At 52.2% G+C, this 17,804-nt stretch overlaps 1 protein-coding gene across 4 annotated transcripts in view; it reads left to right on the forward strand.

The window, feature by feature from the left end:
- The window catches only part of SIN3B (SIN3 transcription regulator family member B), a 50,356-nt gene that overhangs the window by 21,262 nt on the left and 11,290 nt on the right, over positions 1-17,804 (forward strand). For 2 of the 4 annotated variants that reach the window (XM_024237227.3, XM_024237228.3), the window contains exons 6-12: positions 731-853; positions 2,380-2,469; positions 3,379-3,497; positions 11,482-11,689; positions 12,810-12,926; positions 14,552-14,790; positions 15,528-15,711. In XM_024237227.3, coding sequence (XP_024092995.1) covers positions 731-853; positions 2,380-2,469; positions 3,379-3,497; positions 11,482-11,689; positions 12,810-12,926; positions 14,552-14,790; positions 15,528-15,711 — 1,080 coding nt within the window. Of the gene's footprint in view, positions 1-730; positions 854-2,379; positions 2,470-3,378; positions 3,498-11,481; positions 11,690-12,013; positions 12,110-12,809; positions 12,927-14,551; positions 14,791-15,527; positions 15,712-17,804 lie in introns of all 4 variants that reach the window. The other 2 variants (XM_024237229.3, XM_063719324.1) reach the window with 2 other exon arrangements.

Here is a 17,804-nt window from a genome sequence, read left to right on the forward strand (position 1 = left end):
TTCTGCCCATGTCCTGCAGAAAAGCTGCGGTCTGTCCATCGTCCCCTGCCCGTCCAGCCTTCCAGTATGTTCATAATAGACTGTTGCAGAACAGTTCTTTGTAAATGTCATTGGCACCCTGTAGGCACCCTGCTCGGGACAAGCATCCTCGACCTGTTAGCCAATGGCTGGAGCCTGGGAGGCAGGCCCCAAACCAGCCACGAGCCCCACTCTGCTCCCAGCAAGTGACGGCATCATCCCCCAGAAACGTTTTGTCATTCATAGAAAAGACTTCAAAACTTGGCCCCAAGGCCCCCACCAGTGCCCTGGCGAACATCAGCCACTTCCCCTTGCTGCCTGTTTCTCTGTCCACTGCACCTTGTGTTTCTGTGGTGCTGGCATGCACACGGCGAGATGCCACACCAGTGGGCCGCCACATGAGCCCCTGCATGGGAAGACCCAACTCAGCTGTCTCCCTCCTGAAACCCCCAGCTCTTCTCCCTCCCTCATCCATAAAGGCCTCACAGGAGCCTTCTTCCAGCCTGGCAGTGTTAGTCTGTGATGATTCGGTTACCTTGGAATGTGAGCATCTTGCTGGAGTCACCTCACGCATGGACGGAGCATCTGGCCTGGAGCCTGTGGCCACCGTTGCCCACCGGGCTGTGGGCTGAGCTGGAAGCAGCTCTGCATGCTCAGGTGCATGGGTCCAGCCATGTCTTCGGTGCTGACCACCTCCCACGTGTGTCCTCAGTTCACAGGAAACGGGCCGTGCGAGATGCACAGTGTGCAGAAGAACGAGCACGACAAGACCCCGGAGCACAGCAGGAAGCGCTCCCGGCCCTCGCTCCTCCGCCCCGTGTCTGCACCCGCCAAGGTACCTGTCAGCCTCGCACAGCCATGCCTGCACGCGGGGGCCCCAGCAAATCGGGCCTTCCCAGCATGTGACCAGGGAACAGAGGCCCCAGCAGGGGTTCGGGGCTGGACCTGGGGCTGTGTGAGGTTCACCAGCGGTGGGACCTTTGGAAGTCACCTCTCCTCTAAGGTGGCTGTTCATCCGTTCTCCCTGTCCTGTGAGATTGTTGTGAAAAGGAGGAGGAGGAAGGAGTGTTAACCCTGCCCTAGGTCCCAAGAAACAGGGTGTACCACCCAGTCTCCTTTTCACCCTCAGGACTCTCTCACAGGCAAGGCCGCCGTGTACATTTGTTCGGGTTGGTCACTGCACAGCTGAGGGCAGAGAGGGGCTGGGATCCAGCTCCTGTCACGCCTTTCACCTGCAATGGTGGTTTTCCGATTCCATTATTCCTTGTGCAGTTACTACTTGGCTTTCTACTATTGGTGGGAACTTTGTCGTCCTCCCATTTATTTAGTTATGTATATTAGATATGGACTGTGGGTTATAATCCGTTCTAGTGTTGATGTCCATACTGTTTCAGATTGGGCCAGCGGGGTTCCTTTGGCTCTTGTGTCCTTTTTTTTTTTTCTTTGAGACAGAGTCTTGCTCTGTCACCCAGGCTGGAGTGCAGTGGCGTGATCTTGGCTCACTGCAAGCTCCGCCTCCCGGGTTCACGCCATTCTCCTGCCGCAGCCTTCCTGTGTCCTTTTGGCATGTCCTCATCTTCTGTGGGGGAATGGGGTTTCACTCTGCCACCCAGGCTAGAGTGCAGTGGCACAGTCAGCCTTGACCTCTGGGCTCTAGCTGTCCTCTCACCTCAGCCTTCCAAGTACCTGGGACCACAGGTGTGCACCACCACACCTTTTTGTAGAGATGAGGTTTCATCATGTTGTCCAGGCTGGTCTCTAACTCCTGGGCTCAAACAATCCTCCTGCCTCAGCCTCCCAAAGTGTTGGGATTACAGGCGTGAGCCCCTGCACCCAGCTCATCCTCATTCTTCAGGCACTTTGGAGGTAGTTCTGGATGGAAAGTGTTGTCCTCCTTGCCATGATCGTGCGTCCAAGTTCGGGTCCAAGTCCAGCTTAGAGACAAAAGCCTGCAGAGACTCAACATTTGGCTTCTCCAGGGACTTCCCAGTGCCACCCTCTTCCTGTCTGCTTCTTGTTGCTGTCTTGGCTCTCAGGACAAAACAGGGAGAGGATTCTGAGGTTGTTGTAGCCAGGGGCACATCCCCCTTGCCTTTCCGACGCTGTGGCACTCTTGCCTGTTACCCAAAGCCCTACCCTGCTGAGATGGAGAGCCCAGATTTGGCAATGGCAGGTAGCCCCAGAGGTGTCATCTCAGGGGTCCTGGGTAACCAAGCGGCTCCTGCCTGTCCCTCACTGAGCACCTCACGGCAGTTCCCAAAGGAGAGCATGGTCTTAGCCTTCTTGTGACTCTGTGACAGCGATGGACAGAGGCCACCGGTGGGAGGCACAGTGTTAACTGCACGGAATCTCTCCCCACAGAAAAAAATGAAACTTCGTGGTACCAAAGACCTGTCCATCGCTGCGGTGGGGAAGTATGGGACTCTGCAGGAATTTTCTTTCTTTGACAAGGTGAGGGTGGGCCCTGGCTTCCATCTTGGGGATGCCATGTCCAGCTGGCTGGGCCGATGCTCCCTGGGCCTGCCCCAGGATTAGGGGAGGGGTGCAGGTAGGGTGGGTGCAGTCTGAGGATGGAGCAGGCAAGGCTGGGAGGATGGGGCTGGCCCCCAGCTTTCACTGCAGAAGGGAGTGTGGGCCACCTTAGAGCCCAGGCATGTAGTGTGGGTGGGAGTCCCAGTGGGTGCTGAGAGTCCAAGCAGAGTATGAAGACATACACGTCTGCCACCCTGCAGCTGTGTGGCTTTTTCTTATATCAGGGATAATTGTAGGATTCCTGCCCAGGGTCTGTGGGCAGAGCAGACAAGGTGGCCGTGTGCATGGGCTGTGAATTGCTGCATGGATTGCATGCACAGACTGTGAATTGCTGCACGGATCGCGTGCATGGGCTGTGTGAATTGCTGCATGGACATGTGCATGGACTGTGTGAATTACTGAATGGACGTGTGCATGGACTGTGTGAATTGCTGCACAGATGGCGTGCATGGGCTGTGAATTGCTGCACGGATCGCATGCACAAACTGTGTGAACTGCTGCATGGATGCGTGCAGGGACTGTGTGAATTGCCGCACAGATGGCGTGCATGGGCTGTGAATTGCTGCATGGATCGTGTGCCCATGCTGTGTGAATTGCTACACAGATTATGTTCACGGGCTGTGAATTGCCGCATGGATCACGTGCACAGGCCGTGAATTGGTGCATGGATTGCGTGCATGGGCTGTGTGAATTGCAGCACAGATCTCATTTACTTATAGACCCAGCTGGTTCCCATATTGCACACCCATGTGGCTGACCTACAAGTGAGCCAGGCCCAGAGGCTGAGGAGCAGGGGTTCACAGTGGTCCCTGACTGCTCTCTCTGCAGGTCCGCCGGGTGCTGAAGAGCCAGGAGGTGTATGAAAACTTCCTCCGCTGCATCGCACTCTTCAACCAGGAGCTCGTGTCTGGCTCTGAGCTCCTGCAGCTCGTCAGCCCATTTCTGGGGTGAGCAGCTGACTTCCCAGGGCTCCCAAGGGGGGTTCTGTTCCTGTCAACTCCATCTACTTGGTTTTTAGTTACTGTTTTTAAGCAATGATTGTGCTTTTCTAAAATCCTGTTTATTAATTGACGTGATTGAGATAATTATTGATTCCCATGCATTTGTAACGAGCAATACACCACCTGGGTACCCTCCAGCTGGTTCCCTTACCAGTAACATCTGTAGTCAGTATCCTCACCAGAATACAGTGGGTCCTCGAATAATGCCTTTTCATTTAACACTGTTTTAACACCGATGAGAAAAAAAAACATTCATTTCTGGTCTGAGTGGAGTTTGCACGTTCTCCCCATGTCTGCGTGGATTTTCTCCCGCATCCCAAAGATATGCATGTTAGGTTAAGTGTAGGTTAAGTGGTGAGTCTCCGTGGTCCCAGCCTGAGTGAGTGTGGGGGGGTGAGCGCCCTGCAGTGGGGTGGCGTCCTGTCCAGGGTGGGTGCCCCCCTGGTGCTCTGAGCTTCTGGAATAGGGTCCGGCCACCCAAGACCCTGAACTGGAATAATTGGGTAAATTGTTATTTTACTTGTTTTTACTCATCTTTCTTATCTGTATGTGTGGCTTGCGTTTATTTCAGTGTTTAATATTAGAAGTGTTTTGGTCTCTCTTTAGAAATTTGGTGATGGTTTTGTGACCAGAAATATGCTGTAGGAACGTCATTCTTGTTTATGTGTCAATTAGCTTGTGGCAAAATTGGTTTTGTTACACATCTTTTCACTTAAAGTCGCAGCTTTCTAACACCTGTTGATGATGTTGAGTGAGGACTTACTGTGTTGATTCTCACACAACCCCCCCCCTTCTTTCCAGACTCTCCGTGTTACTCATACACGTCTGGTGTGTGTGTTTTTATACAACTTTCTCACTGTGGAGGGTCATGCATCCGCCACAGTGAAGATACTGAACAGCTCCAGGACTGTCAGGTTCTGGCCTTGACCTTTTATCTCCATCCCAAAACCCTGCCTCAGCCGGAGTCTGTTTCAAACCCCTGGCAACTACTTATCTGTTCTCTAGACAATGTTACAGTAATGGAACTGTACAGGAGGAACCCTCTGGGAGAAACCTTCCCCCCCCCCCCCCCCCGGCATAATTCCCTGGAGATTCACCTGATAAATACTTTTAACACTTGGGCCGGGCACGGTGGCTCGTGTGTAATCCCAGCACTTAGGGAGGCCGAGGTGGGCAGATCGCCTGAGGTCAGGAGTTCGAGACAAGCCTGGCCAACATGGTGGAACTCCATCTCTACTAAAAATACAAAAATTAGTTTGTATTTTTACAAATACAAATTTGTATTTTTACAAATACGGGCGTGGTGGCAGGCGCCTGTAATCCCAGCTACTTGGGAGGCTGAGGCAGGAGAATCACTTGAACCCGGGAGGTGGAGGTTGCAGTGAGCTGAGATCACGCCATTGTACTCCAGCCTGGGTGACGACAAGAGCAAGACTTCGTCTCAAAAACAAAACAAAACAAAAAAATAATTCTAACACTTGGGTCTGGCTTGGGTTAGGTGCAGTGGCTCACACCTGTAATCCCAACACTTTGGGAGGCTTGAGGTGGGTGGATTACTTGATGTCAGGAATTAGAGACCAGTCTGGGCAACATGGCCAATCCCTGTCTCTACCAAAAAATATAAAAATTCGCCTGGGGTGGTGGCACACGCCTGTTGTCCCAGCTACTTAGGAGGCTGAGCTGGAAGGATAGCTTGAGCCAGGGAGGTCAAGGCTGCAGTGAGCTGTGATCACGCCATTGTCCTCTAGCCTGGGTGACAGAGTGAGACCCTGTATCCAAAAAATATATGTATATATATTATACCTCTGCTGCACAAAGAGAAGCCTCATTAGCAGGTCAGGTCTAAGAGTAGCTTCTAACCTCTGGTGGCCAGGTTAGCCTCAGGAAGGGGCTGGGACTGGGTGGAGGGGCCTGGAAACAACTGTGCACACTCGTGTCCATTCTCGGGCTCACAGGAGTGTGCACAGTAGGAGTAGGCGGGCCTGTGAGTGCTGAGACCTGGGAGCCAGCTGGGGCCAGTGGTGCTTCCTGCACATCAGCCCTGTGACTAGGGTGAGTCACTTGGGCAGTCTGAGCCTCTGTTTCCATGCTGTAAAATGGGGATAGTAAATGTACCAACCTGTGTGGGGTTCCCGAGAGCTGCAGGTGGGTGCTACCTGCAGGGCCCTTCAAATGCAATAGAATCTCACAAATAAAAGGAAAAGAGGATTTTTTTCTACAGAAGGAAATGATGTAAGTCACAAACTTGGATCTTTCCTAAAGAATTGAAGAGCATGGAGAAAAATACACGTGAAGATTTTTTTTTTCAAGACAGAGTCTTGCTCTGTTGCCCAGGCTGGAGTGCAGTGGCGTGATCTCGGCTCACTGCAACCTCCACCTCCCAGGTTCAAGTGACTCTCCTGCCTTATCCTCCCGAGTAGCTGGGATTACAGATGTGTGCCACCATACTTGGCTAATTTTTGTATTTTTAGTAGAGATGGGGTTTTGCCATGTTGGCCAGGCTGGTCTCGAACTCCTGACCTCAAGCAGTCTGCCTGCCTCAGTCTCCCAAAGTGCTGAGATTATGGGTGTGAGCCACCATGCCTGGCCATGATTCTTTTTTTTAATGGTTCTCACATATGGTGGGTGCACATGTTATATGATCAGTCCATTCAGTCCTTAACCCTTTTCCCATTTGCCCCAGGGATAGTAGTTGACAGCACTTGTGGCTGTAGCGTTTACCCCAAGATAACTTTGCCATGAAGCATCTCATTTTTATTATTATTTTTGCATTGCTGTCATATATCAACTTTGGAAATAAAAGACATCATTTTATGTATAGCATCCTGTTTTTAGTAGTGATATTTCCAGTTACAAAATATAGTAATTCTTGATCACTGAAAATGTCAAATCTTGAAAAATGTAGCATTCCTACGCTTGATGTTAACATTGTTCTCAAACAGTTGTTGGCCAAAGATTCATTTGATGAGTCTGACTATTCCAAAATAGGCGATTCTGGTGATTCAGACGATTCTGATGTTCTGTTTAGAAATAACTCCCAGAACAGTTTTTATATTTTACTTTCACATTGAAAATCAGTCAGATTTGCTTCAGCTTCAAAGAGTGTGTTTATGTAAAATTAAATGAGCGCTGGCAGCAAGTTGGACTTTTTTTTTTTTCTAAGTGGGAAAAAGTTAAATCAACCCTGGGGACAGGTGCTGTGTGAGCCCTTTTGCATTAACTTAAAAAAAATATGTGTGTGTGTGTATGTGTAGATATATATATATACATAAACATTTTTCTAATGTAAGATAAAGCACAGATCCAAGAAACCACATGGCCAGCAAATGGCTTGAATCTTTATTGAGCAGTCACCCGTGTGCCCACCACCCACATCAAAAATAGACTCCAGGAGCCCCCCGCATACCATTCCAGTCCCTGCCCCTCACTGTGAGAGTGTCCTGACTTCAGGAGTGACCGCCACCTGCACTAATGATGGCACAGCCACCCAGGTGGGCATCGCCAAATGCATGACTCAGTCTCACCCCCATCTGGGTTGGGTTTGCTTTGCTTTGCTTCTTTTCTCTTTTCTTTTCTTTTTTTGAGACGGAGTCTAACTCTGTCGCCCAGGCTGGAGTGCAATGGTGCGATCTCAGCTCACTGCAACCTCTGCCTCCTGGGTTCAAGTGATTCTCCTGCCTCAGCCTCTTGAGTAGGTGGGACTACAGGTGCCTGTGACTACACCCAGCTAATTTTTGTATTTTGAGTAGAGACGGAGTTTAGCCATGTTGGTCAGTCTGGTCTCAAACTCCTGGCCTCAAGTGTTCCGACTGCCTCAGCCTCTCAAAATGCTGGAATTGCAAGTGTGAGCCATGGTGCCCAGGCCCTGGGTTTTGTTTTCTAATACAACTCGTAAGTTTCCTTTCACCTCTGATTCCCTCCGATTCTAGTCCTTACTATTTCTGTCCTGATGCCCCTCTGCCCGTCCCTGTGCCTGTTATTTCTGTGATATTAGCCTCCCAGGTTTGCTCATTGCTTTGGGATTACACAGGAGGATCACCACAGCATTTCTCACCTTTTATAAAAAGTGGCCCAGGATAGTTGCTTGATTACAGCCTTGATTCCTCCCTAGTCATGGCCCCAGAGCGATGAACTGCTTTCATATCATCTTCCCAAGGGGACCAGTTAGGTCATTTCCTTTTGTTTTTTTTAGCATCTTAATGAATTCATGGACTTAAAACATATTTGATGCGTTTCAATACAGTTTCTAGTCCTTTTAAAGGTGAGGGGCCAGGCGTGGTGGCTCATGCCTATAATCCCAGTACTTTGGGAGGCCGAGGGGGAAGGATCACTTGCATCCAGGAGTTTAAGACCAAGGCTGGGCGTGGTGGCTCACGGCCTGTAATCCTAGCACTGTGGGAGGCCGAGGCGGGTGGATCACCTGAGGTCAGGAGTTCAAGACCAGCATAACCAATATGGTGAAACGCCATCTCTACTAAAAATAAAAAAATTAGCCAGACGTGGTGGCCTGTGCCTGTAGTCCCAGCTACTCGGGAGGCTGAGACAGGAGAACTGATTGAACCCAGGAAGCAGAGGTTGCAATGAGCCAAGATTGTACCACTGCACTCTAGCCTGGGCAACAGAGCAAGCTGTCTCAAAAGAACAAAAACAAAAAAAACGACCAGCCTGGGCAACATAGTGAGACCTCGTCAGAAACTAGCCGGAAGTGGTGGCGTGTACCTGTAGCTACTTAGGAGGTTGAGGTGGCTGGATCGCTTAAGTTTTGGAGGCAGAGGTTGCAGTGAGCCCTGATCTCACCACTGCACTCAGCCTGGGTAACAGAGTGAGAACCTGTCTCAAAAAAACATAAGGAAGCTGAGGCTTAGATCGAACCCCTCTGACTTACCCTAGGACAAGCACTCATGGGTGAGCTTAGCGTGCTGTTAGGTGGCAGCCAGGGTGCTCCAGCCCCAAAGCCAGCCCTTTGCATGTTCTCTGCCTTCTGGGCACAGTGGCTGCTGGGCTTCGGTGTGTGTTGTTTTTTTTTTTTAACTCAGCATTTCTTGGGAGTGTTTCAGCATCAGATGTGAACCCATGTCCTCATTTTTAAGCAACTGCACGGCTTTGCCTTCCCTTACCAGGGTCTCTAACGATGGACGTTTGTCTCTAGTCCTCCCTGTAAGAGGTGTTGACATCAAATGCTCCTGAGGCTGCGACCCTCGCGGGTCAAGCTGAGCCCATCAGAAGGCCTTTCCCTGGTGGTCTCAGGCATGCATGTGTTGGGGTGATCTTTTCAGTGGGTTTTCTTTCTCGGGCTGCTGAAGGTCTGTAAACGCCCTGAAGAACAGCCCAGAGCAGGATGGTGTTACTCTAGTCTCAGCCAAAACAGGGACTCCTGGGGTCTGTCTGTGATGTGGTGGTGGGCTTTTTGTGTGGGCGTGGAATGCACATTCACCTTGAGTTGCCTCCACTGGGCTCAGAATCCAGCACTCTCTGAACCTGGGTCCCACCTGGGACAAGGGGCCCCCAGGGGGCTGTGTGTGGAGCTGGTGTTGGCACCTGGGCCCAGCAGGCAAGTGACCACTCTGGGTTGGAGTTGGGACTCTGCTTCCTACTAGCCAAGCAAGCCTCAGCATCTTTGTAAAATGGCCATACCTCCCTCCTGTGTTTGTCAGGAGGTTAGAGGGGGAAGATAAAAGGAACCTGAAAGGCGAGAATCTGAAATACAAGGTGCTGAACAGATGGGCAGTGCTGGAGCACAGTCAGACGTTCTTGTTTCCATGTTTCGGCGGTAGAGACTCATATGGGGAAGGGCGTTTGGGGAAGGGTCTGTATGGGGAAGGGCGCTTGGGGAAGGGTCTGTATGGAGCAAGGTCCAGAATTGAAGTGGGCCTCTGCATGTGCTTGACATGAGGCCTGGTTGGGTTAGGAGCATTCACCACCACGTGGCGTTCCTCTGCGTGTTCAACCTGTGGTCAAGTGCTCAGCTGGGCTGGGCAGCTGAACACGGCCCAGGGAACTGCCCCTCGCAGCTGGCGGCCGCATGGCAGCCAGGGTGGATCGGGTTAAGCATTCCCTTCAGAGCAGTCACGATTTGCGTTTATCCCAGCAGTAGCCTCAGGCATCTCTGCAGCTTTTTTGTTGGTCTCTCTCCTTCCTACGTTTCCATCGGCTTGTGGGTTTTCCTTGTGAGCAGAGTTGGCATAGGGTTCTTAAATATGGGGAACGACAGAGCCCACATCAATGAGGGGGACATCGTTACGCGAGGGTGGGCTGGGTGGCTAGGTCACAGCAGGATTGTGGCACCAGCAGTCAAAGTAACTGCAACTTTTTTTTTTTTTTTGAGACGGAGTCTCGCTCTGTCGCCCAGGCTGGAGTGCAGTGGTGCGATCTCGGCTCACTGCAACCTCTGCCTCCTGGGTTCACGCCATTCTCCTGCCTCAGCCTCTCCCAGTAGCTGGGACTACAGGCACCCGCCGCCATGCCCGGCTAATTTTTTTTTTGTATTTTTAGTAGAGACAGGAGATCACTGTGGTCTCGATCTCCTGACCTCGTGATCCGCCCGCCTCGGCCTCCCAAAGTTCTGGGATTACAAGCATGAGCCACCGTGCCTGGCCATAACTGCAACTTTTTTGGTGGGATCTAATGTTACTGCTTAGAGACGGGGTCCTGCTCTGTTGCCCAGGCTGGTGTCAAACTTTTGAGCTGAAGTGATCTTCCCGCCTTGGCCTCCTGAGTAGCTGGGATTCCAGGTACACACCACCAGGTCTGATACTATTTTAAACAGAAATCCAGGTGGCATTGTAGGGTCATTTGCATTAAAGCCTTCCTGTTGTCGACCACAGCCATGATGTTATGACTTTCCAGCTTATGTCCAGAGAGGGATTCACAGAGAGAAGTCTCCCTCATGAGGGAGGAAGACTGTGGATCAGAGATAGACAAACTTGATCTCCGAGGGGCCAGATGGGCTTCGTGGAAATGACTCAAACCCCTCTTGTGCAGGCAGCCACAGGCAGTGCGTACACAAGTGGATGTGACTGTGGGCCAGTGAAACTTTATTTACAATGGGATGGCTAGGCATGGTGGCTCACGCCTGTCACCCCAGTACTTTGGGAGGTTGAGGTGAAAGGATCGCTTGAGGCCAGGAGTTCAAGACCAGCTTGGGCAACATAGCAAGACCCCATCTCTACAAAAAATTTTTTAAATTGGCCCTGCATGGTGGCTCACACTTGTAATCCCAGCACTTTGGGAGGCCGAGGCGGGTGAATCACTGGAGGTCAGGAGTTTGAGACCAGCCTGGCCAACACGCGGAAACCCCGTCTCTACTAAACATACAAAAATTAGCCGGGCGTGGTGGCGCATGCCTGTAGTCCCAGCTACTCAGAAGGCTGAGACAGGAGAATCGCTTGAACCCAGGAGGTGGAGGTTGAAGTGAGCCGAGATTGTGCCATTGCACCCCAGCCTGGGCGACAAGAGTGAAACTCTGTCTCAAAAAAAAAAAAAAAAAAATTAAATTAGCCGGGCGTGGTGGCACATGCCTGTGGTCCCAGCTACTGAGGAGGCTGCCGTGGGAGGATCTGTTGAGCCCACGAGTTTGAGGTTGCAGTGAGCTGAGATCATGCCACTGCCCTTGAGTCTGGGCAACAGAGTAAGACACTGTCTCTAAAAAAAAAAAAAAATACCAAACCAAACAGAACACAGGCAGTGGGCAGACTGGCTGTGGCTTGCCGCTCCCTGGCCTGAAGCCTGGCCTCTTCCAGTCAGGGAACACACCCCAGGACTTGCAGTGACTTCCTGTGTATTGGATTCTTCCGCCTCTCATTCGCATCCATGATGTTGAATTCTGACTCTGTTTAACTTGTAATGTCCACATAAAGCCATTCTAAAATCTCCAGATCCCTCTCAGAAGGCCCTGGGGATGACCAGTTACCACGTGTCTTTATCTTTGAAGGAAATTTCCAGAACTCTTTGCACAGTTCAAGTCCTTCCTGGGGGTGAAAGAGCTGTCCTTCGCACCACCCATGAGCGACAGATCCGGGGACGGGATAAGCCGGGAAATCGACTATGCGTCCTGCAAGCGCATAGGATCCAGCTACCGGGCACTCCCCAAAACCTACCAGCAGCCCAAGTGCAGCGGCAGGACAGCCATCTGCAAGGAGGTAGCGCTCCCTGGGGCTCAAATGTTCGTTGACATGGTGTATCCCCCACCCCTCCCCACCAAACACCCGATACCCCCGTTATGAATGAAATGCTGTGTGCTCAGCCCTCCTGAATGTTGGGTTATGGATGGTGCTGGGATGTGGCCCGGCAAAACCACCTGAGCAGAGACAACGGTGTTGTACCCTGCTGGTAGTTTTGGCAAAACACAGAGTGCCAGGGATAACGTGGAGTTCGGCTTATTCATCTGTTATTTGACTTAGGTTTATTGCTGCCATGATTCTGCTCTGTCCCGGGCTCTCTGACCTCAGTGTGTTTCTGTTTAGCTTGACCATTGGACACTTCTCCAGGGTTCGTGGACAGACGATTACTGCATGTCCAAGTTCAAGAATACCTGCTGGATTCCAGGATATAGTGCAGGGGTCAGCAAACTCTGGCCCACGGGCCCTGGCCCGCTGCCTGTGTTTGTAAATAAAGTTTTACTGGCACACAGACACAACCATTCATTTACATATTGCCTGTGGCTGCTTTTCTCACCACAAAGGCAGAGTTGAGTATTCATCTGGGATGGCCTGCAAAATCTGAGATAGTTGCTGTCTGACCCTTTGCAGAGAGAATTTACCAATGTCTGAAATGAAATCAGCCCTCTGTATCTGCAAGTTCCTCGTCTGTGGTTTCAACTAACCATGGATTGAAAATATGTGGGGAAAGAGAAACCAAAAAGTGACAATACAGCAATAAAGCGTAATCCACATTTTAAGAACGCGGTGTAACAATGATCTACACAGCATTTACATTGCATTAGGTATAAGTATTCTAGAGATGATTTTGCATAGGATATATGCCAATAGGATTCCACTGGACATCAGGGACTTGAGTATCTGTGGATTTGGGTCTTCAGGGGTGGTTCTGGAACCAGTCTCCCAGGATACCAAGGGAGTGTCCACTTGACCAAAGTCATGTTTTTCCTTAAAAACTTTGTGCACCTTCCCATTTGTGTAAGGCAGTTGGTATTATGTATCAGGATGGTATTATGTGTCTTGGTACTTTCTACACTGGCTAACAATAAATCTTGGCTCCTGGGGTATGCAGCACCATTCACGGCGTTTCCTCTTGGTGCAGGTACTGAACGACACCTGGGTCTCCTTCCCCTCCTGGTCTGAGGACTCCACCTTCGTCAGCTCCAAGAAGACACCATACGAGGAGCAGCTTCACCGCTGTGAGGACGAGCGCTTCGAGGTGTGTGTGCTGCTGTGGCCGGGTCCCCCGGCACGTGCCTGTCCCCCTTCTCCACGGGACATGCGTCCTGATCCTCCTCCACTGCCCCAGTCTCGTTTGGAGGAGCAGGGATTGCAGCATATTCCAACAGCTCCTGGAAGCTTCCTGCCGGGTCTTGCTGGCCTTTGGGCTGGCTACCAGATGGCACTTTTCTTTCTGTTTAAAAATTTTGTTTGGGCTGGGCGTAGTGGCACATACCTGTAATCCCAACACTTTGGGAGGCCAAGGCAGGTGGATCATTTAAGCTCAGGAGTTTGAGACCAGCCTGGGCAACATGGTGAAACCCCATCTCTACCAAAAATACAAGAATTAGCCGGGCGTGGTGGCGGGCGCCTGTAATCCCAGCTACTCGAGAGGCAGAGGCAGGAGAATTGCTTGAGCCAGAGAGGCCGAGGCTGCAGTGAGCCGAGATCACACCACTGCACTCCACCCTGGGCTACAGAATGAGACCCTGTCTCCTAAAAAAAAAAGTTTCCTTAATGTAAAAATTAGATTTATTTTTATTTTATTTATTTATTTATTTTGCTTGCTCTGTTTCCCAGGCTGGAAGTGCAGTGGCGCGATCATGGATCACTGCAGCCTTGACCTCCTAGGCTCAAATGATCCTCCCATCTCAGCCTCCTGAGTAACTGGAACCACAAGTGCATACTACCATGCCCAAGTTGTTGCTTTTTTTTTTACTTTTTTTGTAGAGATGAGGCCTCACTATGTTCCCGAGGCTGTTCTCGCACTCCTGGCCTCAAGCAATCCTCCCACCTTGGCCTCCCAAAGTGCTGAGATTAAAGGAATGAGCCACCACACCTGGCTAATTTGTTTTCCTTTTTTTAGAGACAGGGTCTGTATTGCCCAGGCTAAATTAATTTTTGTAATTAAAATGTTTATTGGCTGGGCACGATGGCCCACGCCTGTAATCCCTGCACTTTGGGAGGCTGAGGTGGGAGGACTGCTTGAGGCCAGGAGTTCAAGACCAACCTGGGCAACAAAGCAAGAGCCCATCTATACAAAAAAAAAAATTTTTTTTTTTTTTTTGAGACAGAGTTTCACTCTGTCACCCAGGCTGGAGTCCAGTGGCATGATCTTGGCTCACTGCAACCTCCGCCTCCTGAGTTCAAGCGATTCTCCTGCCTCAGCCTCCTGAGTAGCTGGGATTAAAGGCACACCACCATTCCTGGCTAATTTTTTTATTTTTAGTAGAGACGGGGTTTCACCATGTTGGTCGGGCTGGTCTCGAACTCCTGACCTTGTGATCCGCCCATCTCAGCCTCCCAAAGTGCCGGGATTACAGGCGTGAGCCACCATGCCCGGCCATAAATTTTTTTAATTAGCCAGGCATGGTGGTGCACACCTGTATTCCTAGCTACGTGGGAGGCTAAGGTGGGAGGATTGTTTGAGCCCAGGAGGTTGAGGCTGCAGTGAGCTTTGATTGTGCCACAGCACTCCAGTCTGGGTGACAGAGCAAGACGCTATCTCTTAAATGCACACACACACACACCCCAAAAATCCTCTGGTCTTTGAGGTCCCAGGCCCCTCCCTGAGGCCTCTTGAGTTCCCCAGTGGCTGACCCCTTCCTGCCTTCCTTTCCATAGTTAGACGTTGTCCTGGAGACGAACCTGGCCACAATCCGCGTATTGGAAAGCGTGCAGAAGAAGCTGTCTCGGATGGCGCCGGAAGACCAGGAGAAGTTCCGGCTGGACGACTCCCTGGGAGGCACGTCGGAGGTGATCCAGCGCCGTGCCATTTATCGCATCTATGGCGACAAGGCCCCGGAGATCATCGAGAGCCTCAAGAAGAACCCTGTCACCGCTGTCCCCGTTGTCCTGAAAAGGTGCCCTGTGGCGTCCCGCCTTCCCTTCCCCTTCCCCTTCCCCTCCCCTCCCCTCCTCTCCTCTCCCCTCCTCTCCCCTCCCCTCCCCGCCGCAGGGAGCCCCTGGAGAGCTCATTAGTGCTGTTTGTCAACAGGTGTCATCTCCAGGGGTGGTCTCTGAGGCCTAAGGGTGCCTTCCTGTATTTCCCAGTCTCCCACTCCTGAGAGGAGAGCACTGTGACCTTCTAGGACTTTCCACCTTGCACATAATCACATCTAGACATCTAAATAACTGCTTTAAGAGTCAGATGCGACCACTACACTGTGGCTTGCATTTTATTTAATGCTGCATTTCGGATACCATCCGGTGCTAGTTAACAGGTATTTATCAAGTGGCCACTTTAAGGCAGGTGCAATGCTTGGCCCTGGGATTATGCAGCTGAGCGAGGCAGACCCAGTCCCTCTCTTGGGACTCACAACTGAGCAAGGGACCTGAGTGGTTGAGCCAACAGCCACACGGAGAGTGCTGGGTGCCAGGGAGGAGGTGGAGGAACCGGGAAGCCGGCTACATTGGCTCTGTAAGGCCATCACGCCCTCCCTCTGACCTGCACAGAGCCCACTGCACAGACTAGGCTGGGAGCTGGCTGGGCCTGGGTCCTGGACCCCCAGTCAAGTCCCAGAGGAAGACAGGCCAGCCCTGGGATGCCTCAGAGAGGATGCTGGCTTGTCCCTGGTGCTGACCTCTCTTCCCCCCGCAGGCTGAAGGCCAAGGAAGAGGAGTGGCGGGAGGCCCAGCAGGGCTTCAACAAGATCTGGCGGGAGCAGTATGAGAAGGCGTACCTCAAGTCCCTTGACCACCAGGCTGTGAACTTCAAGCAGAATGACACCAAGGCCCTGCGTTCCAAGAGCTTGCTCAACGAGATCGAGAGCGTCTACGACGAGGTAAAGCCTTCCCTAGCCCTGGCTCTCCCGACCGCTGGGTCTGTGCCTCTGTTTCCCTGGTGGTTAGGCAGGGTAGTGGCATTGCCCTTTCAGGGCTGTGTCGAGGCGAAGATTCATGTCTTTGTGATGCCCAGCCTGTGGCCTGCCCTAAGAGAACCAGCAACTCTGCCATTGTCTATCCCCAGCCTGTGGCCTGCCCTAAGAGAACCAGCAACTCTGCCATTGTCTATCCCCAGCCTGTGGCCTGCCCTAAGAGAACCAGCAACTCTGCCATTGTCTATCCCCAGCCTGTGGCCTGCCCTAAGAGAACCAGCAACTCTGCCATTGTCTATCCCCAGCCTGTGGCCTGCCCTAAGAGAACCAGCAACTCTGCCATTGTCTATCCCCAGCCTGTGGCCTGCCCTAAGAGAACCAGCAACTCTGCCATTGTCTATCTGTTTGTTTGGAGACAGAGTCTCGCTCTGTTACACAGGCTGGAATGCAGTGGTGTGATCTCAGCTCAGTGTAACCTCCGCCTCCTGGGTTCAAGTGATTCTCCTGCCTCAGCCTCCTGAGTAGCTGGGACTACAGGCACACACCGCCACGCCCAGCTAATTTTTGTATTTTTAGTAGAGACTGGTTTTCACCATGTTGGCCAGGCTGGTCTTGAACTCCTGACCTCGTGATCCACCCACCTCAGCCTCCCAAAGTGCTGGGATTACATGCGTAAGCCACCGCTCCTGGCCGACTCTGCCATTGTCTAGAGAAGTCTCCGTCCCTCCCGTGGGGCAGTGATGGACTTTGGCTTAGGTAGCGGGTGGCAGCAGCCTTCATTTCTTTCTTGCCGACTGTGCCGGGCACCGGTGTTAGCAACACAGAAAGAGTAATACATCATCTGACCTCACTCCTGAACCTGACTCTGCTGCGGCATTATTCTGATTTTACCAGTGGGGAAACTGAGGCACAAGAGGTTGCATTTGCCTGGGCTAGTCGCAGGGGGCTAGGGCTCTGAGTCGTTGGGTTCGAGGCTTTCGGCTGCATGTCCTCGCTGCAGGCTCACAAGGTCTGAGTCATAGAACCAAGGTCAGCGGGGCCCTCAGGTTGCCAGGAGCTGGGCCTGTTAGTAGCTGTGCGTAGGGAGTGCCTGCTTGCAGGATCCTGAGGTGGGAAGCTTGGCAGGGTGCCGGGCATGGTGATAGCCAGCTGTTGGGAAGGTCCTTGGACACTCTGAGAAGGTGGCTGGGGGGGGCACACTGCTCCCCAGGCAGTGCCCAGATCACGGCACGGGCTGCATTATCAGCCTGGTGCCCACCTGGGCAGGGGGCGTTGCCTCACCTGATTTGGTTTCTTGCTCCTGTCATTGCACAGTGAGCGGTCGCTCCTTCTTTTACAACACAGAAACAGAATCCACAGGAGCCGGGCTGCTGGCCCAAGGCCTCTCCCAGAGCCTGTGGGACTGTGGGGACCCCCTTCCCTCCCACCTCCCTCCCCGTGAGCCACCCTCGCCCCAGGCCCACCCACAGCCACTCTGGCTTCCTCACTCTAGTCCTCGGCTATCCTCAAGCCCAAGACCCCGCATAGGTTCTGTGGGTCTGTGGTGTCTGCAAAGTGCAGATGATGAAGTAGCCCTGGAAATCCACCAATGCGACCCCGAGTTCCTGGATCCCTCCCTGGGGCTGGGGCTGACGAAGGGAGGAGCACCGAGGTTCATATGCAGATCTCTGCACACGCGGTCCCTGATGAATTCCAAAGTCAGAACCCCATTCCATCACATGATTTACAAAGCATGGTTACGGATCATGGACATGGGGACCCTGCTTCAGAGGGGACTGTAAAGGAATTTTCAGAGTGTTTATGGCATAAATGAGACCTGGGGGACTTAGGAAGCAGTCAGAGGGCGATGGTCACACTGAAGAGCCCGGAGCGGGGCTGAGCACGCAGACTCCTAGGAGCCAGGTCAGTGTGCTTGGCCCTGCCAGCCTCTAAGCCGCCCTACAGGGGAGGAGGAAGGGAGACCTCAGGCTGCTGGGAGACCCGGTCCTTCCCTCGGGAGCCTGCAGAGATGGCGTCCACGCTCACTTTCCCCAAGAGCCCTGCTGCGTCTGCCTCCCTGC

The sequence above is a fragment of the Pongo abelii genome, chromosome 20 (genome assembly GCF_028885655.2).
Source record: "Pongo abelii isolate AG06213 chromosome 20, NHGRI_mPonAbe1-v2.0_pri, whole genome shotgun sequence".
Classification (NCBI taxonomy): Eukaryota; Metazoa; Chordata; class Mammalia; order Primates; family Hominidae; genus Pongo; species Pongo abelii.